General features: G+C 44.9%; 1 protein-coding gene across 2 annotated transcripts in view; it reads right to left on the bottom strand.

Annotated features, from left to right (window-relative positions):
- MAN1C1 (mannosidase alpha class 1C member 1) overlaps window positions 1-21,006 on the bottom strand; it is an 88,875-nt gene extending 67,869 nt beyond the window's left edge. The window contains exon 1 of one of the 2 annotated variants that reach the window (XM_084652586.1): window positions 20,963-21,006. Coding sequence is in view for 1 of the 2 variants with exons in the window: in XM_084652585.1 (XP_084508711.1) it covers window positions 18,741-19,268 (528 nt within the window). In the remaining variant the exon portion in view is untranslated. The other variant, XM_084652585.1, reaches the window with a different exon arrangement.
- Between the last annotated feature and the right edge of the window lie 729 nt (window positions 21,007-21,735).

The following is a 21,735-nucleotide window of genomic DNA, read 5'->3' as shown; positions in this document are numbered from 1 at the left end:
GATTAGTTTTATCCATCTAGGCTCGGATAATTAGTAAACGCCTAAGAGATGAAATTTAAATATGCCAACCAATCAGTCCATTTCAAGAGCTTCCCATGAACATTATACAAAGCAATTATCTTTACAAGATAACCACTTTCATGGCTCTTTTGCCTTTAAAAAAATCCTTACCCATCAGCGCCCTATAAAATATTTAAACGATCCCACTACCTACAAAATTCCAAGTTGGGGTTTTCCAACAGCAATACTTTTTGTTGCTGCTTGTTTTTCAAATTATCATAAGCTACCCACTGGTTTGCAACTCAAAACTGGTAGGTTTTTTCCTCTTTGTCTTTTTGGTGAAGTGGCTGTTTGGAAATGCTCTGCATTTTAAAATCATACAGGGCTGACATGAGGAGGCAAACGTGAGTTTGATTTCTCGTTGATCCTCTCTGCTTTTACAAGCAGATTTAACCCAGTGGCAGTATCGTATAGGACCTGACCTTTTCTGCCGCTAGCCTGGTAGATCATATGAGACACAACCTGAATTTTTCTGCCACCCACCTTTTAGGGCACTGAAATTAGCTCCCGTTCCTAGTTCCGATTTCTTACCTGCGGTACATTGCTGTATATTTTTCCCACCCTGCAGAAAAATAATTTTCCTGACAAAACTATATACTAAAAGGTACAACTTGCTGGCAGTGTCTCGCAGTAAGAGTAAAAGATAGGTGTGAGACCTTATTCTAATCTCACTTGTTTACACTGGTGTAAAACAGGAGTCATTTCACCAAAGTCAAGGGAGTTATACCAGTGTAAACTGGTGCAAGATCAGTATCAGGCCCTCAGTTATAATTTTTAAGACAGTTATATATACACCCAAGCCCCAGTGAAGAATCTAATGATGAACTCAAATTAAAAAGCTTTACCACAGAGCCATTGTCATGCTGAGTCACTTTCAGACCTACTTATTTTGAAAGCATTCTTAGAAGTCATTCTACATAATATTTTTATTGCTAAATGTTGTGGCACTTGGCTAACAGGTTTCATTTAACCAGGCACTAATAACCACAGGCCATTATTTCACAATTATAAAAGCCTGTAACTAGCAGAACAGACACTGCTAAAGCAGATGAAGAAGTTACTAGGCAACATGCAGAAATGGACAGCAACACTGATAATCCATTCTAAAGTAATTACATTTTATAATTAAAGATTACTGTAAATCCAATAGATCCCAACAGGAACTTGAGCAATTTAGAGACACCCTGGCTAACCTGTCTGTTTTAAAGCAGTCATGTTAGCTTCTAATCTTGAATAAAACACAAAGAAAATGGTTACTTTCATTTAAGCACCTGACAACCATAATGTGCGTCATTTCTTTAGTCATTAGTTGGATCTTTTCTTATTTAACTAACTTTCACAAAAACTGCATTCATCTTTATTGGCACTGAGGAGGTGAGTACCAGGGATTAGAACTGGGAATGGAAGTTTGAACTCCTGATGGGAAAACTTGTTGCCACCAACGTCATGGAAAAATCCATTCCCTACTCTTCCACTAATGCTAGCTCCTCTGAGCCTCAGTTTACCTATCTGAAATATAGAGCTAATCATTTCACAGGAGTGGTGAGGCATAATAAATAAAAATGAACTACTACTATTAAACTGAATTTGAATAGCATTCTGCATGTTCAAATGTAAGTAACACGAAAGGAATTAATTCTCAACATTCAACAAAGTAAAAATCATTATCTCAAAGATTTTACAGGTGAGGAAAAAGCAGGCAGAGAGGGAAAGTGACTTCCCCATCATTACTCAAGCAGCCAGTGGCAGTCAGGATTACAACTCAAGACTTAATTTAGCTGCAGCTGCACCCCACTGGGACTCAATGCAGAGACAGGTGCTTAGCATAATGGGGTCCTTGATTGGTAATGTATGGATTATTATGCTATCGTATCAAGAGAGTGATACACCCCTAGTCAAATAAATTGTTTATCTACCACAAATTTTAACACCTGGGATTATAGCCTTTGTTCACATATGTTAAGGAAAGAAGGCACCATTGCAATTATCTATCCAGCCTCCTGCATAACATAAACCATGGAATTTCACCCCCACCCCTCCCCACAAATTCCTACATGAAGCGCAGTCACTGGTGATTGAATCTGCCACAAAAGACACCCAATGTTTGGGAAAGCCTCAAGTATTTTACAGACCCCTCTGCAATGACCCAGCTGATTCTTCCTCAATCATGGAGTACATCATCACGGAGCCATGCCCAGAATCTTGAGCCATTCCCATGCCCCTGAGTGCTTTGAAATGGGGTTTAAAGCTGATCTTGAAACTCTGCCAAATCTGCCACTGAAGTGTAAATACACCAGCCGATACTTAAATTTATTAGTAGACATTAAGTAGATGCTGTAAATCGTTTGCTACATGTACCTTTATTATCTATAAAGTAAATACAATAATGTCAAACAGTCATAGAATCAGAATATCAGGGTTGGAAGGGAACTCAGGAGGTCATCTAGTCCAACCCCCTGCTCAAAGCAGGACCAATCCCCAACTAAATCATCCCAGCCAGGGCTTTGTCAAGCCTGACCTTAAAAACTTCTAAGGAAGGAGATTCTACAACCTCCCTAGGTAACACATTCCAGTGTTTCACCGCCCTCCTAGTGAAAAAGTTTTTCCTAATATCCAACCTAAACCTCCCCCACTGCAACTTGAATCAAGTCAGTGAAGAGCTTTCTGCCTAGGACTTTTGTTGCAGTCTTTAGCGTGCATCATCAAGCTATTTATATTAGAGATTTTTTCCACCACTTTCATCGCTATTGAATAGGAAACACAAACAAGGCAAAAATTGCAGCTGGACTCTACAGTTGGAAAAAATCTACAGTTGGAAGCACCAGATGAATTAATTAGTTAACTTTCCATAAGCAAAAGCAGGGCTGGGAGGGGGTGAGATCATAGACTGAAAAGGGGTTAATAGCCAGTTAATTACAGCACAGGTACAACAGATGTACCTAATTAGTTGCTTCTCAGCCAGAGGGGCAGGACTGGGAGCCATCAGGTGATAACATAATGGACATCTGGCCCTTATAAAAGGGGAGAGCATCCCCTCTGAAGGGAGGAACCAGAGGCACTTCTATAAAGTGGCCTGAGCCAGAAGCTGTAGGAGAACATGCACCCCAGACAAATGCAGTCAGAGGGGTCAGTGCTTGACGAGGGATCTGGGGAGAAGGTTACAGAGCAGCTACGAAGAAAAAAACTGAAGAGCCCAGAAGAAGGGCAGACTGGTTGAGAGACTTTGACATTAGAATCATAGAATCATAGAATATCAGGGTTGGAAGGGACCCCAGAAGGTCATCTAGTCCAACCCCCTGCTCAAAGCAGGACCAATTCCCAGTTAAATCATCCCAGCCAGGGCTTTGTCAAACCTGACCTTAAAAACCTCTAAGGAAGGAGATTCTACCACCTCCCTAGGTAACGCATTCCAGAGTTTCACCACCCTCTTAGTGAAAAAGTTTTTCCTAATATCCAATCTAAACCTCCCCCACTGCAACTTGAGACCATTACTCCTCGTTCTGTCATCTGCTACCATTGAGAACAGTCTAGAGCCATCCTCTTTGGAACCCCCTTTCAGGTAGTTGAAAGCAGCTATCAAATCCCCCCTCATTCTTCTCTTCTGCAGGCTAAACAATCCCAGCTCCCTCAGCCTCTCCTCATAACTCATATGTTCCAGTCCCCTAATCATTTTTGTTGCCCTTCGCTGGACTCTCTCCAATTTATCCACATCCTTCTTGAAGTGTGGGGCCCAAAACTGGACACAGTACTCCAGATGAGGCCTCACCAATGTCGAATAGAGGGGAACGATCACATCCCTCGATCTGCTCGCTATGCCCCTACTTATACATCCCAAAATGCCATTGGCCTTCTTGGCAACAAGGGCACACTGCTGACTCATATCCAGCTTCTCGTCCACTGTCACCCCTAGGTCCTTTTCCGCAGAACTGCTGCCTAGCCATTCGGTCCCTAGTCTGTAGCTGTGCATTGGGTTCTTCCGTCCTAAGTGCAGGACCCTGCACTTATCCTTATTGAACCTCATCAGATTCCTTTTGGCCCAATCTTCCAATTGGTCTAGGTCCTTCTGTATCCTATCCCTCCCCTCCAGCGTATCTACCACTCCTCCCAGTTTAGTATCATCCGCAAATTTGCTGAGAGTGCAATCCACACCATCCTCCAGATCATTTATGAAGATATTGAATAAAACCGGCCCCAGGACCGACCCTTGGGGCACTCCACTTGATACCGGCTGCCAACTAGACATGGAGCCATTGATCACTACCCGTTGAGCCCGACAATCTAGCCAGCTTTCTACCCACCTTATAGTGCATTCATCCAGCCCATACTTCCTTAACTTGCTGACAAGAATACTATGGGAGACCGTGTCAAAAGCTTTGCTAAAGTCAAGAAACAATACAATTAGTCAATTAGTGTGAGTTTCTGTTGCCTGCCAGGTTGGATTTAGCTGCTTCTCAACTGGAAGGCTGAGCTGTGCAGAAAGGCAGGAGACTTAGATCCCTGATGCTGAGGGGCGTGCCGGTGGTGAACATGCATCATGATAAGGGCTGATACCAAGTTCTTGAGTTTGGGTTCACGCCTAAGATAAACCAATTCAACAACAATTCCACCATCATGAACTAGCTGAGGTGAATGTTTAAACCTGGACTGTATCAGAAATGTATCCTATGGCCTATACAGCTCTAACTGCTAATTGAGGTTCTCCTTTCATTTAGTTGGTAGGGGTTTGCACTTCTGCAGCAGAAAGATCCAAATTCTATCCCTCCTGCTGCTGTGACATTCTGAGTGGCTGATATACACAATATAGTGTCAGCTGTGAAGCCCCAGGTAGCTGCAGATTTGCTATGAAACCTTAACTTTACAGCACCTTTCAGCTGAGGACCTCAAAGCACTTTACAAATCATAAAACTGAGCTTCACCACCACTCCCTTACTTCCACTGAGACAGGCAAATATTTCCATGTACACAGGAGAAGACTAGGAGCAGAAGGATAATAATACTCAGCACTTATCTTAAAAGGACTTTGCAGATATTTAAACTAAACCCTACCACATTCATGAGAAAAAGGCAAGTATTCTTCCCATTTTACAAACAGGGAAACAGAAGCATACACCGTTCAGTTGCCCAATGTCATGTACCAAGTCAGTAACAAAGCCAGGAACAGAACCCAGGAGTCCTCCTGACTCACCATCCCCTGCTTGGAAAGCTGAAAAGGAAGAGAACACATCTCAAAACACAATTAAACTAACTCTTAATTAAATTCCAAACACAACTGGGTTTAACTGTATCAAAAGAAAAGAAAAATCTTTAGATGGGGCATTAAGTCCCACTGGGTCCAGCTGCTTCTATATTAGGAAACATCTCAGCCACAGTGGTTGATTTTGCAGTTAAAGTATCTTAATGAAACAGCAGGTTGCAAAAGGATGACAATGGATTTTTGAGAATGAAACTGAGTCTAGGGCAAACTGTAGAGTGCTTTAGTCCTTGAGGAGGGGGAGAGCTACATTAAGGGTCCCCTCACTTACCGCAACTGAAGCTTATGGAGAATTCTATTAGAAATAAAAGTATTTGTGTTCCAGGTCTCTTCAGGACAGCAAAAGGAAGCAGGAAACCTTATTCGTTTCAAGCTTCTATAAGTGATCAAGCATACCAGGTTCCAATGCATGACCAACACTGTTTCAGCACAAAAGAAGCCGGGATAAAAGCAATGGTCCTTTGCTTATTACCTCTTCCTACTATTCAAGTACTTGTACTTGCTGTCATAAGGTTTAGAGAATTTTCAGAAGAGGCTTTACATGTTCCCAATTTGCACAGGCCTGGAAGAAGTAATCCTATTAAACTGGAGGGCTGATTTCTTTCGCAGATTGGTGCTCAAATGGTCATTCTGCACGCTGCAAAACTTAGGGTCAGCTGCTAAGATCAGAAGTAACTATAGCTTCTGTGATGCAGAAGCTGAAGATTTCTTGCCGAACAACACGCAGAATATGAATGACTGGGAGAAGACAAGAGAAACTAAAGACAAGGAGAAATTTCTCTGCATACTCCTTCATAAGAAAAGAATTAAAAACCACCAGGGTGATAATTAGCTCCTCGGTTATAGTTACTGAAAGGTTGGATAAGTACCCCTTTCAGCAACACCTACGTTATGAAGACATTATAAAAGAATGTTGATTTTGGTTTTCGTTGCTTGTGGAATGCTGCCTTCGCACCACCACACACAACATACTTAATTTAGCACAGAATTTGAACCAAACGTGCTGGATTCGCACGGATTTGGGGTCACTCATATCCATTTAGGAAGTGTATAGAATATTATTCCCCTCCTCCAAAAAAATACATTTTCTAAATCGACCTTAAGTTTGTAAATACATATCTATAACGTACAGTTAAAATGCTTGAAGAGGCTGTTGTTCGTGTACACACACAGACACGCTGCAAAGTCAACAAAAACCCAGCACAGCCGATATTGGAAAGAGCTCTACTTCACCATCATGGTGGTTTCAAGAATCCCTACATTAGCTAGAGTTTATAAAGCACTCTGAAGTGCACAGAAAATATTTCCCCCTATTATCTGCAGAACGGTTCAAATCATTAACTGTACAGCCCAAATTTTATAGAGTACTTTCCCTTTTTAAAACTAATTTTGCTGACACAGTTGCAAATTAGAAGATGTTTGCAAGATACTGTGGCTCCATAAAATAACCCTTTTCATAGCTATTGCGACGGGGTGTAGAAGGGGGCTGCACATGCCTGGGGTCTGAGACAGACTCAAGAGGCAGAATGCTAAACTTCAGAGATTGCTTTATTATTTAGATTTGTCAAATGCTTTTGACTATGAATGGTTTAGCTTGGTGCTAGCTCTTGAATACTAGGCACTGTTATTCCCGCAAGCTTTAAATAAAATAAAGAGGGAAAATTACTTACCTTGTAATTGTGCTTTTCTGAAAGCATCCTGCAAGAGTACCACTCCTGGGTCTTGTGGCTGAAGCATAAGTCATTCAGGAAATTCCCATAGCTTTAAGATATTTGGCTCTGGGATGTATCTATATGTAGGCTTCCTTAAAGACTCTGACTTAAGACGACATCTTGCTTTGCACTTCTTAAGTCTCGAACTACACACAAAGAATACCAAAAGTTCTTTCTCTAAAGTGACCAACACCCCAGATGAGCAACAGACAATCACTTAGGGGGTAAGCCCAGAATACTTCACCTCCTAATCAAAAAATCTAGCAAAGGTAGGTGGATGAGTATCTTGCAGGATGATTTTTTTCAGAAATGCATTATTACAAGGTAAGAAATTTCCCCTTCTCTAAAGATATCTCTGAGGAGTCTCACTTTTGGGTAGGAAGAAGCCCAAGAGATGTCCCGAAGGACAAAGCAGCAGGCTACAAGAACAATGAATTTTTTCTTCCTTTAAAAACAAAAAATGGGTCGGAGAAATTATGCCACCTAAAACCTATCAGGCCTAACTACTTAACTCTGGTGTATAAGTCATGAAAGGAACATCCTAAAGAAACAATACAGAGGGAGCAGGAGACTGTGGTCTTCTGCCTCAGACGCAGGACCACAGCAGGAACCCTCCCAAGGTACTGGATACAAGTGGTGAAGAATAGACAGACCATGGCCCTTGGAGCCTCCATGCACAAAGTCTGTCATGGAGCCATCCTGAGGCAAGTAGGTAATGTCTGTCTGGCCTCAGACCAGGTGACTCCTGACCGGCTCTCTAGCTTTAACTTAACCAGATCACAGTAGCATAGCATGCAGCCAGAGAGCCATGGTCCTCTCACGGCAGTATGGCTTAGGACACTGCTGTTGAATGAAACAAAACATTGCTAGCTATTCTGCTTGATTCAGGAAATTAAGCTCACTGCCCGGAATGACCACAGGAGATTCCTAGCTTATCACAGGGTTTACAACAGTAAAAGCTGGAGGTACACGGATTAGAACTAGAGCTGTATGTTACAGGGAAGGAGTTCCTTCATGGACTACAGTTGGGCCGATTCTGAATGGAACAGTCCAGGGCCCCTGAAGTACCTGAGATTGCCCTACAAAGCATGCTCAACAGACCTTTAATTGGCCCACAGGTCTCTCAGAGGATTAACATTCTGCAAGATGAGGCGTGTTCCCTACATGAAATCCACAGAAGCAGGAGACCCAGAATCTTCCTTTACACTGAGTGCTTCTGATACTAAGAACATGGTCTTAGCCTGTAATCACCAGGACTTATTATTATATTTATGAGCCAACTGCTTGATGATCTATGTTGATCATCTCTTTTGTTTTAGAACTGGGCATCTTAAATTTCCCTTTCCCCATCAGTGGGAAAGAACTAATTGCTTCTGGCTCTTGGATGGGACCAACAACGGCTTCAAACCACACAGAGGTGCAAGCAGGTGGGATAGTTGAGGGGAAGGGAAAATACAGGCAACAAGTTGCTTCCCCTCTGCTCCTGCTCTGTATAAGGGGAAAGAGGGAGGAAACAGAAAAAGAAAGGAACATTTGAGGTGAAGTCAGCTGGTCTCCAGTCCAAATGCTGGAGTGTGGGTGAGAAGAACCCAGAACAGCCCACGACTTCTGATCCAGTATGGGCCTGAAACAGTCAGGCGTATCCCTTGTGCTTCAGCCAGATCCTAAAATACTTAATATGAGTGATCTGGAGGATGAGCTTTAGTTTAATGATTTCTTGCTGGTTGACCTGCTAGCCCATCTGTCTGTGTACTTTTGGCTTGGAGGCATTGACTGGAGCATTGCTGTCCCCTCCCTTTCAAGAGTTACTTGTGATCTGAACTTCTGAACAGGGGGAAGGAGCAATTCTCAAGCATTAACCAGTCAGCAAGGAGTAATCTGACAGTTTATCACAGGTACTAGTCAGTAACAGACACAAGAAAATGATCCTACAAAAGAGACAAGAAAGTTATCCTGCAGCCTTCCCAGAATCCAGGATTTGAGTTGTCACTCAAGGAAAGTGTTAAGAAATACTTGGAGCACCGTAACAAATTTATTAGTCAAAGGCTGATAAACTCCTCCAGGAACCTCTCAGTTAACAATAAATCAGAGAAATCAGCTTTAAAATACTGGATCTTTAATAAAAAATAAAGCACATGGAGTGGATGTTAGAACAGTGTTAGAATTCAGCTGCCAGAACTAAGGGGACTTGCTTTCATTCAGTCTGACCTCCCATCATGAGAGGTACCAAGGGTTGGCCCTGGCATAATTTCAACACTGCATTAGACAGTCATCACACCGCAATGATTAATGAACTTCTGAAAGAAAAAAGCTATGAAAAGCAAGTTAGATTACATGGATAATAAACTAAGGCAAACAAACATAAGGATTCATCGAAATCAGAGACAGAAGAGACCTATTAGGTCAGTGAGTCCATGTCCCTGCCCGTAGAATTGTCTCCCACAATACATTTTTGAATGCTCTTTCTATCCTTGTTTTAAACAACCCAAGCAATAGATTCCCCCCAAAAAGTGGTGGAAGTCTATTTCAAATCCAACCTTCAAGAATTTCTCCCCTAATAGTCAGCTTAAAATTTTCCTGTCCTTAAATTTTGGAAAACCAGAGAATAAGGATTGGAAAGAAGCGAAGATCTCTAGGACTCTTTCCTTCATCTTATGGAGGACTTATTGGAGATCAGTTACCCTTTCAAAAATATATAGTTTGAACCAATCCACCACAGAGAATGGAAGAATATTATATATATATATATATATATCTCAGAGAAGCAATATGCTGGTTATATGTAATTCCACACTAAGACTCAGCTCAGAGGTCTGATGGGTGCATGGTCCAAAGCAACCACGATGTTTAGGAATTGGAGAATCACGTCCTGGTTTCATTGCTGGAGGAAGGTTTTTAAGCAGCATCAGAAAAGTTAGCTGGGGATTTGCCTGGGTATAGCTAGCGCATCTGAAAACAGCGGTGAAGAATCAGGCTTTGTTCCTCAACTCAGGACTGCCAGCGCTAAAATTTGAGATGGGGGCCTTCTGATGAGGAACTGGAGAACTGAAAACACTCCGGTACTTCTATTGGAGGCTTTTTGTCAGCTAGCTGGGCTCACTTATACACATGGCATTCGGGTAGAAATAGTATGAGCAGGCCCTTCAGCATTATAAATGTCTTTTTGTTACTTTCCAAAGTACACAGCTATGCACTTTCTTCACTGGCCAGGGAAATCATGTTAACACAATTATAGCAAGAACGCTGTTTTAAAACACTGCTCTCTAGAAAGATACTAACATGGTTTCAATTCTCAGTACTGACAAGCATTTAAGACCTCACCTGCTCCCAGTGGAGTCAATGGGAGTTTTGCATTGACTTCAATTGAAGCAAGATAGGGTACTTCAAGAACTGAGATTTCCTACAGAATACTGAAGATATTGTTGTTATAGCAAGTTAGTGTTTGTACAGCACTTTGAAAATGTAAAGCACTGTCAGCTGTGCTTCTGTAGCATTTTCCACGCCTTCTGCATAAATTATTCTTCACAATGCTCTTATAAGTATCCCCATTCTACCATATAATGATCTGAGGAACAGAAAGGTTAAGTGATGCATCCAAGACCAGAGAGTGGAAATGTCAGAGGCAGGATTAGAACTAATGAATTCCTGGCTCCCAGTCAATCTCACACACAAAAAACAATTAACTCAAATTATTTTTAGTGGGACTTCTGTTTGCTTTTCTTTTTAATCCCCTTTAGTCCTCTTCACTGACTCAAGTACACAGCTTGGTTACATCCAAGGGACTCCTTGTTCCAGCTTTCAAGATAAATGTATGCAGAGGGAAAGCAGTAAAGTAGTTTTTGGTTTAGAACAATCTCTAAAAATAATTTGCACTTATAAAGCCCCCCAAGGAACACAAAGCATTAGTTATAACTCACAGGAGCTGAATTAGGTAAGTACAGTAATACCCATTTCAGAGATGGACATACTAAGATAGAGAAGTTAAGAGTAAAATATTATATTTTTAAAGATTTGATTCTTTATGCAGCTAATGCCACAGGTTGTTCAGGTTAACACTGAAAGATTTAAAAAAAAAAAAAACCAACCAGCTACTTTTCACCATTTCTGCAATGTACTTCTGCCCTGGCTTTCAGGGTGGACAATGAAGATGAAGCAGTCCATTTCACTCCGATTTTTAGTAAATTTCACCTTTTGGTTCTGTTATATTAGAACAATATTTGCACTCTTTGGGTTAAAAACTACAGGGGACATTTTTCGGTAGTGTTTATATTAAACATTTAAAAGTAGAAATATCTATCATAACAGGTTATGTAAAAGTTTATTAAAAGCTTATTTTTTACAAAATAAATCTAAATTTTGGGCCATATTTAATCCAATAATGTCCTTTTATTACTTGCCTAAGCCCACAAAGTGAATCTGTAGCCACAAATGGAACCCAGAGCCTACTGTTCTGTTGTCCTTTATAGGACATGATGTGTGTCTCTAATAAATATGTAAAGGTCTAATAATTAATATTATCCAATCCTCCTCTGTTCCCACTGTGCCTCCTTCCCTGAGTTTGTGTTAGGTCCATCATGCACAATATACCCATTATGTACAGATCAATGATACAACATGCCATGACAACTCCTTTGGAGCCCTTCCAAAATACTGTATCATACAATAAACTATAACAGGTAAGGCAACAATTATGGGCGCATGTCAACTCCATGCACCAAAAAGTCTTCTACAATTCTAAGGTACTTGTTGGGTCTAATACAGTCATTGCTTTTCTAAGTTTAAAATATGATAAAATTCAAAATACAAGATTTCCCTTCTCCCTACAGTAAAATAGTGAATCATAGAATATCAGGGTTGGAAGGAATCTCAGGAGGTCATCTAGTCCAACCCCCTGCTCAAAGCAGGACCAATCCCCAATTTTTGCCCCATATCCCTAAATGGCCCCCTCAAGGATTGAACTCACAACCCTGGGCTTAAGCAGGCCGAAGCTCAAACCACTGAGCTATCCCTCCCCATAAATAGTTCACATTTTTTAGACAACTGCATGTAAATGTTAGGTTTAGAAGCAAAAGCGTAGACCCATCTAAGATTATAAAACGTATTTTCTTCCCATCCTTCATTCCTTTAACTTAAGAACAAGCTAATTTTAAGGATTAGATACATATTTAAAATGTAAAGAGTAAGAAGAGTGTTTCCTGTGAACTCTTGCAAAGAAGCAAAATGAAAGAACAAACGGAAATAATCCTCCCGGTAAGGGAACAGATTTAATTGTTGATTACAAGATTAATCAAGAACCTATAAATATTTTGAACAGGGAATGAGTCAAGATGGATAAGATCCCATGTTTTAGCAAATATTTGTGACAATTATTGAGAAGATTAAGTGATTAAATATATGGTAAAGTGTTACAGATGAGGTGATGCCATTATCTAACTATACTGCTCCATCCTTCTTGTCATTGTATTTGAGGCAACCCAATGAGTTTCCACGCGTTTACTGAACTAATTCAGCAGTATGTAGGGCCTTGTGCATAACAGACTTGTATGCATCCTGGAAACCTGTTTAACCACGTCCAGCACTTGTGTTCAGTCATTATCTGTAATCTGTCTGGAGAGGTCCATGCTCTAGTAATTTTGCTTGTGTATGAACAGGGCACTGTCTTTAAGCAGCAGTTTACAAATCAGCTTTACACCAAATTTAGTTGTTTTGGAAAAAGAGCCCTCAGTGTTTGATATTGTAGCCAAGAGCAAACATTTACTGACAATTATAATCCCCTGAAATGCTGAAATAACCTTAACTGTAGCAACACTAGTGTGTACTCCTATACCATTAGGATCTTGAAGTATACTGTACTGTAGCAAGGGTTACAGAGGTAACAATATTTTCTGTATTCATACATCACATCAATAGGACAAATACTTTTAGTCAATTAACCATATACACGAATGGTGCAAATATATGTTTAGTACAATTAACCATGTACCACTTGTGCTGAATGAGGAATTCACAGTCTCAACATCCACAGGTTAGGTCTAAATTTTGTTTGCACGAATCCACCAGAGACTAGTGAAGCACAAAATATATTGTACACACCATTTGGGGAATTTACAGTATAGTGCCTTTTCAAAAGTTCAGTAAATAATGCATGAGAAAAGAGACCACAATATAAAGGAAAAATTCAGCAGGCCTTGGCCCAGCTAGAATTCCAAAATACAGCAGGACCCTCTCATAGCAAAGCTATTTTTCCTCTACAGCTGGAATTATGATTTGATCACAATATACTGAAACAGTTTGGAATCTTTATTCTATTTCACTATAAAGAGTTTTACTATTGCAGCTTTCTCTTTAATCAATTTCCAGTGTACTTCTCTTACAAGGTACTTGACTAATGTTTGACCACCACAAAGGACTAAATTATCTGAGTCCAGGCTAGACAGATGGGTTCAGAAAAGTACATTTCCATCTGGAGTTGCTATTGGTACTATGAAAGCACTAGACCTGACAGTATGTGGCATTAGGTTTAGGGCTGTCCCCAGAATTACGGAGAAATAATTGCACCACACAGAAGAATAGAGAGAGAGAGGGGGCTGAGACATTCAGGACTGGGAGAGGAATTGTCTCCAGAACTGATAATGGGTTATGGAGCATTTCACAATCAAGCCAGCTGTAAGCTAAAACCCACGACTGTTAGGAGCTCTTTGTTACTAAAGTTGGTGGTCTCAGTCCAGTTCCTATTGGCTCAGTATACATCAAATACCATCATTACTATTACCTGCCTCACTGCTCATGTCTGCAGAGCCAAGAACTGAGTGAGTATGTGAACTGAACTCTCCTCTCCCACCAGGGGTCAGGGTTGAGGCACTTTTTCAGAAGGATGATACAGGGCACTTATTCAGCAGCCCCCTGTAATGTACCTGTTGTATTTTATCCACAAATGGATTACTGGGTAGGATTTTCAAAAGCACCTAAGGGAATTAGGCACCCAACACCACTGGCTTTCAATGGAAGTTGAGCACCTAACCTAAAGTTTCTAATTCTTATAAATTATCTGCTAGAAGCAAACTGCCAAAAAGCTGTTTAAAAATTGATCTACCTTGACAGTTGTCTGCTGTTCAGCCATATGTTATATCTGAAAATGACCACTACAACAACTGAAAATATACTATTGTAGTGGAGTGACTTGGTGATAGTCTCATCATTAGTCACAAAGATTAAAAAAATAATATTTTCACTGATGGCAACACTTTGTTTGGAGGAACTGGGGGAAACCATATGGATGGCCTCTGAAAATAAGAACCTGAATAGAAGAAAACTGTCAAATTAAATACATATTTAGAACTATGTTAAAAAGGACAAACAGAAGGCCAGCCTGAGGTAAATGTGAGTGGGAGCAAAAGAAGGAGAAACTATGATGAAAAGAGCTACAGTATAGAGCAAATACATCTTAATTACTACCAATAAAAACAAACTTGATGTATATCAGAGAGGTACAGGACTCAAGCACAAGGAACTCCTGAGTTGTGATCCTAACTCTGACACATTCCCTCACCATGCCTTGAAAACTCAGGTACAAGGACATTGTCAGGTTAAGATCCCATTCTCTTATATTAGGTCAAGACACATTTCCTTACATAAGTTACTATGAATGCCTTTGTTTATTAAACCTGAAGAAACTGTATTTATCCTTTATTTATGCTGCTTGTTTACAGTTTGGATTTTTCACAGCTTTGAGAGAGAAAGCAGGCTCGTCAGTTTCACTTTTGTTTATGGCCAGTTTCCAGTCAGTTATTGGTACCTGTTCTCAAGCAATAGCACATTGCTGCTTTGGTTGGGTTGAAGACACGTCAGGGTAAAGTTGTGTCCTCTCCATTGTTCTCAGGCCCCACTAAGTTCCCCCTCAATTTAGACCTCCAGAGTCAATGCAGCAACAGGAGAGCAAGCTGCATTCTATTTTGCCTCATGCATCATCAGCAAAACTGTCAGCTAAACTCAAATTGCGAAACATTTATGATGCAAGAGGCAGACACCACACAGCTTGATTTTTCCAGATCCCGGGCTGAATTTTTAGTGATGGCAGCTGGGGAGTTAGGGGAGAGGGAGAATATTTCTGACGTGTAATTGAGACAACTTGATCTGAAAATCGTTGAGAGAGCGAGAGAGAGAATAAATATGGAATCCCACAGTGTTGTTTTTACAGTCACTGTCTGACTATAACCACATTTTGACTTTGAACATTTATCAGTATTTGGCACATGTTAAAAATTAACCACTCCCTGAAACCATGCATGATTGATCAGTTATACAACTCATGTTTTTCAGAGCTCAGTTTAGGAGATGAATTATTCCAGGCCCTTTCGATTTCTTAACCCGTAGCACTGGGAATGCTATGATTTGGTTTTATCGCAATTTTCTCCAAAGGTCAGAACTCCTGTTGTACTCAGCTGTCAAAAGTAACACACAGCAGCAGATCCTAGGCAATTCTTCAGATGACACTGACCTTTTGCAGTAAAAAGCCTGTGCAATACAGGTGCTTTCTTTTCGAAGAAAGAGACTGCTCACTGACTTTGGGATTAAAAGAAGAAATGAGAACCTTCGTAACGCACCCATGATGCGAAGGTTTACAGCTTGGCATTCATTGGGAAAATATGCTAGCCAACTAAGTTCACTGCAATACTGCAATTACTTCTAATTAGTAACACCAACAGCAGTCTACCTTGTATTCCAATTTGAGAGTCAAAATATCAGCAAATAAGATCCACTGTGCACATGATTCAAATACCGCAAGACAGTGAACTAGATTCACTGCTGGTGTGACTCCTGAATCTGCAAACAGCTTCAGTGCCCCTGCTGCTGCTGTTCAGCAGCACAGTTAAAATGACACCAATCTGGGCAGTTTTACCCTGTGGACAGCAGTAAATTTACAGCGGGAAGAAGCTGGAAGGACAAGAGTAGAACACACGCACACACAATCACTCTTACAACAGCCAAGAAGCTGTGGACACACCCAACTGTCAACAGGCTCTGAGGTGGGGTGAGGAAGGAAACAAATCTAACTGCCAGCAGCGAGAGTGGCCTGAAAGATGAGCAGATTTCAATGTATCAGATCATGATTAAAAAAAGCTGACATAGAAGATGGAGCCCCTGAGCAGAGTTCCAGGAACAGAACCTGGTAGGCCTTTCACCCCTTCCTTCAACTGCTAGGAAAGGGAAGCTCCTGGATTTGACCGAGACCTCATCTCTGGTCCTTGACGATGTCCCAATTCTCTGTCTCATCTTTCACGTGGCCTCTGGCTCACCAGTGTCCACAATTTTTTTCAAGCCCTGTTCATACCCATCTCCTCTGTGTTCTTACAGTGCATTCTCCAGAAGGAACTAGGGGAAAAAAAAAGACTTGAACAATCTGGAGCAGATTTTAGCAAATTGCGTAGCTTGAAATTCTGGGAGAAAGAAAGGGGACTGGGACATCACCAAGGATCAGGTGTCTCAGTCAAATCCAGGGCCCTGTAGTTAACATATACATCTGAATGTGCAGTAATTTGATCGTTCATCCCTGCAGAATGCCACTGCTATCACCACTCACCCATACCCCACACGTTTCCACAAAATGTACAAATGAAAGGTATTTTGACAATCTAAATCCTGTGTCATGATTTTGCTGGTTTCCTCTTTACCATTTATTACCCTTTCTGCTCGCTCCCTTTTATATATAATTTTTTATCTTCTCCCCTCTTCATTTCCTTCCTTGTGTCTCTTCTACAAGTCTTAACAAGTCGAGTACAATATCCCCTTCCTGTTTTGTATAGTCACTTTTGTCTTCCAGCTCCATTTTTGGACAGAGGAGAAAAAAATGAGTTCAAGCACTTTTCATGATTAAGTACCCTGCTGTTCAGAGTATCCTTGGGCATGAAACTTGTATTTATGAATTCTGACCCTCTGAAAAACCTAACTTTGCCATCACGCACTAATTATGAATGCATTCTAAGCACTCAGGCCTGAATATGTTCAGGTTGCTAAATATTAAATCCTGTATTAAAAATTAAACACAGATAAATGATCTAGTGCCACATTTAATTATTTTAAAAACAAAACTGATGCTAGCTTCGCATGTGTGCATCATATTGTCCTAGTGTACTTTGGCACTGGAAGCCCACAAGATATCAAAATATACAAGAATCCTTACCTTGAAGGGTATGAGAGAGCAAGATGCTAGTATATTCTGATACCCTGCTGGCTAACAACAGTGCAGCAGACAGGCAGAGGGAAAGGATGGTTCAAACATGCCTGGGATCATAAAGAAACCTAGCACCCCTGGGTGTGTTGTGTCTGACTGCCTGGCAGAGAAGTTGGAATTTTACCAGTACTGCAGCCTTTGTTTTGAGGACAGCACTCTCAGAACCAAAAGGAGAGCTTAAAAAAAAAAAGTATATTTTTAAAAGATAGGTTGCATCAAGGGCTTGTCAACCTTGATATTATCCCATTATCCCTTCATTTTCCTCTCTGTTCAACTTGGGGCTGTGTAAGTACATGCTAAATGCCTACAGCTTTACTAAGGAACAAAACCAGGAAATTAATACTCTGCATCATTAAATCTGTGCATTTTATTTATTGGCATTTTTGATCTACTAAGATTTGCTCCAAGTTTATCAGTCATGGCAAAAGACAGGATACATACAATCTAATATTACATTGATTCTATAGCTCTTGGTTAACTAGGTCACAGATTACACTGCAATGTTTGCAAGGCAGCCAGGCTTTATGCACAAACTGTAGGCATTAAGCCAAATTCTACTCTCAGTTACACCCGAGTAACCCCGCTGATATCACCAAGACTGTGTGGGGCTAAATCAAGGCCAGAATTTGGTCCTTTGTTTCCAGGTAAAAAGTCCTGAATCCCTGCTTCCCCAAGCTAGATGTCAGAGTGATTTAGAGATGCAAAGGACTTAGAAATCTGCGTGAGAGAAAGACCTAGTAGGTCACATCCAGTCCATCCCCGTAGGCTAGTGTAAGTTTGATAATTTTCGAATGCTTTATCCACTCCACATTTTAAATATCTTAAGTGACCAGGTTTCCACTATTTCCTGGGGCAGGGAGGGGGGTGGGGGAGACTATTCCACAATGTTAAACACCCCACGGTTAGGAAGTTTTTCCAAATAGCCAACCTTTGTATAATCTCATCTCATTGCTCCTAGTCACACCTACCCGAACACATTTCCTCTGTTGAGTGTGTAGAAATGCAGAGGCATGTGCCTTGTGTCACATTTTAAGTACACATGCCTTTTTCAGGATGGTAAAAAGACACCCCACTGAAAGGGGCACCCTGGGTCTGCACTAACCTTAGAGATTGGGAGAGCCGCACAGAGGTGCCAAGGATACGGATGGAAAAGCCAGGAGACCTGGGTGATAAAGGGAGGATACAGGGAGGCTAGGGACTAGGATAACACAAACAATCAGAGAGAAGAGACAGGGACGCTTGCAGAGGGCTGGCGGAATAACCCAGGAGAGACACGGCAGGGGTCAATGAGGGGACAGGAGGGTGGAAGAGGGCTCCCTAGGGAAACGCAGCGTGCCAGGCCAGGAGAAATGGGGGCTCCCGGGAGGGCTGAAGGATAGCTGAGGAAGCCGGGAGGGATGAGGGGGTGACCAGTGATGGAGAATGGCAGGAGGGGAAGGGAGCCGAACAAGCACGAAGAGCTGAGGAGCAGCCGCGGAGCCTTTACCTCTCTGATCTTCAGCCTGCGGGCGCGGGTCTCGGGCTCCTCGCCGCCGCCTCTGCCCAGCACCGGGTGGCGAAGGCTGCGGCGGAATGTCTCGTAGTCGAAGCCGAACGGGGCTCGGGTCTGGCGGGGGGCGGCAGGCGCCGAGTCCGTCCCCGCCTCGGCGCCCCCTGCCCCGGGCTGCCCCCGCTGCGGGCTGCCCCCGGCGGAGGCAGCGGTGTGGGCCGGGGGGGCGCCCAGGCGGGCCGCGGCGCGGAGCTTGTCCCGGAGGCGGCGCGGGGCGGCGGGGCTGGCATGGCGGGGCTCGGCGGCGGCCGGGGGGCTGCGGGGCAGGTCGGGGTCCCCGGCGGCGGCGCGGCGGGGCAGGAAGAGGCGCTTGAAGCGGGAGGAGTCGGGCAGCAGGAAGAGGGCCCCGAAGCAGAGGGTGAGCAGGCCCGAGAGGAAGAGCAGAAAGAGGAACTTCTGCGGCAGCCGCAGCCCCAGGGCCGCCGGCCAGCCCGGCATCCCCGGCAGCTTCCGCAGCAGCAGCATGGGCACGGCCGGGGAGGGCGCCCCGGGCACCGGCTCACGGGGCGCTGAGTGGGGGGGCGAGCACCGGCTCGGGCGGGAGGCTGCTGTGGAGCCGGGAGGCGCCGGAGGGTCCGGCAGAGACAGCAGAGGAGCCCCGGGGTCCAGCGGAGTCAGTGCGGAGCGCTGGACGCTTGCCCCTGCGCCGCCCGGGGGCTCCCCACTTCTCCCGGGCCGGCAGCGAGAGGGGCTGACACGTGGAACAGACTGGGCAGAGGGGAGCTGCTCAGGGACGGAGCTTCACACGCCCACCGCTTGGGCTCTGTCGCCGCCGCCGGGCTCCCGGGGCTGGGGACGGTGCCTGGAGGGGAGCGGAGCTGGCAGGCTGGGCTGGGATGCTCGGCTGCGGCCGCCCCCTTCCCTTCCCCGCGCACAGGCGTCTGCAGGGCGCTGGGCAGCGAGTCAGAGTCCCCCGGTCTGGCATGAAGCTGCCGGCAAATCCATCATCCCGCCGGGCCGCTGCGGAGCGCGGGGATGGGGTGAGCTGCCGCGCCGCTCTCTGCCGCTATCCCAGTCCGGCGGCCGGTTTCGGGCGGGCTCCGGGACTAGACAGGAGGCGTCCGGAGCGCTGCGATCGCTGCTCGGTCGAAGAAGGGGGATTCACGCGGCAGCATTTCCGCAGCAGGGGATCCGCGGCTCGTCCAACACCAGGAAAGGCTGTTGCATGCAGGACGCTCCTCGCCTTTGTCCCAGAGCGCGTCTGCAGCCGCCCTCCCCCGCTGGCAGCCGCTTCAGGTCTCCCCCCCCTCCCATTAAGTTCCCGTCCCCTCTTCGCGGGCTTGCCCTCAGTTCTCTGCGTTGTGAGCAGCTCCCCGGCGCGGCACCACCGCCCTGGAGCCCCGAGCTTTCACATCCTCTCGGGCGCCTCTGGTAGCCGGAAAGCCCCCTTCGCGGTGGGGCGTGAAGGCTCCGCAGCCCGAGGAGCCAGGGAGAGAAGAGCCAGGACGAACAGTCCCCAGGAGCCAGCAAGCAAGGAGGGGCTGCTCCCCGCCTAAGCAGGAATTGCCTTTCGCTCACTCAGCGCTGGCGACGGGCTCCAGGAGGCTGCGGACAGTCCAGCCCACACAAAGTCTTTCCTCACAATAAGTTTCCTCGCGAAACCAGGGCTCCTGCTCCTTCTCAAACCATCCTAGTTATAATTCCCACTTGCTGGTAAATTTCATCCGCGGTGTGTCCCGTCCCCCCCCCCAGCCCGCTTCCAGTCGTTTTTTTTCCTTTTTTGCCCTGGGGAGAAGAGAGATGCACAACTTTCAGACAGGTGCAAAGCAAGCTCTCGTTAAAAGAGCAGCCCGGAGACGAGACCTGCCTCCATGGCCATGAAACGCAACTCCCCACGTACAATTCGCTGGGGGCAACTCAGTGCAGCGCTCCCCGACCCCACGTCCCCAAGCCCTCTCAACGACCCCGGGCACGGGGGTCCTCAAACGCCGGGGACCTCGCAGTCTCGTCTCACTGTTCCCTGGGCCTACGGGAGCTCAGGGTGTTTACACCCTTTGCTGCTCCCCATGCACTTCAGCGCCCGTTCAATGAAGAGGAGGCAGGGCGGCTGGTAGCTAAATTCTCCGGGGTGGCAGCCCTCTGCACCCCCGCTGCTCTGCCCGCCAAACAACCAGCGGTTCCGTGCAATTGCATTTTATCAGCCTAACGCAACAACCCACCGCCGCCAGCCCGCATCCGCTCCCCCCCCGACACACCGGCCGCAGCCGCCGCTCCCGCCGCTCCGCTCTCACTGCGACAGCTCTCCTCTTGGCCCCGCCCCCCCGCAGGCCGCGCCCCCTCGACGGACCACGCCCCGCAGCCCCTCCTCTCGCGGGCCATAGGGCCCCTTGCCTCAACGGTCGCCGCCTGCCCAACCGTCACTACAGGAGGGGGAGGAGGCGTCATGAGCCAATCGCAGCCAAACGTTATACTCACGGCAACGACTGGCTCCGCCCCGACCTCCTCCCTCATTTGCCATTGGCTCATTGGCTGAGTCTGCCCTGTCTATTGGCTACTCTATGCATCAGGCAGGCGGGTAGCACCGCCCAGTTGTTTACCACCGAGCCCGGCTCGAGCTGGGGGAGGGGCTGTTGCCCCAGCCAGCATTCCATTGGCCGTTAAAGTGCCTCAGCTCCATTGTGATTGGCTGAGAAGCCTCAGCTACTTTAAATGGAGTGAGCTGAGGGAATTTAAAGGGTGAGGGCCCAAGCCAGGTGCCCCAGTGTCCATGCAATGTTCTAGCCTGCCCCCACCACCTCAAGGCATGGCAGTACCCAACATGCAATACACCATTCCCCTTGAGTCCCTCAAACCATGCAAGGCTGGACTCATGCCAAGGGAATGCCCAGTTCCCCACATGCAATGCTCCATCCTACCCATTGCACCCCAAGGTCCAGCACCTCCCAGCATGCAACATTCCACCCCATCGTAAGTGCTTTGAGGGGAGAGTATC

Source organism: Lepidochelys olivacea (genome assembly GCF_965140295.1).
Source record: "Lepidochelys olivacea isolate rLepOli2 genome assembly, chromosome: 19".
NCBI lineage: Eukaryota > Metazoa > Chordata > Testudines > Cheloniidae > Lepidochelys > Lepidochelys olivacea.
Note: the sequence above shows the minus strand (reverse complement) of the source record. Positions and strands in the feature narration are given on the sequence as shown.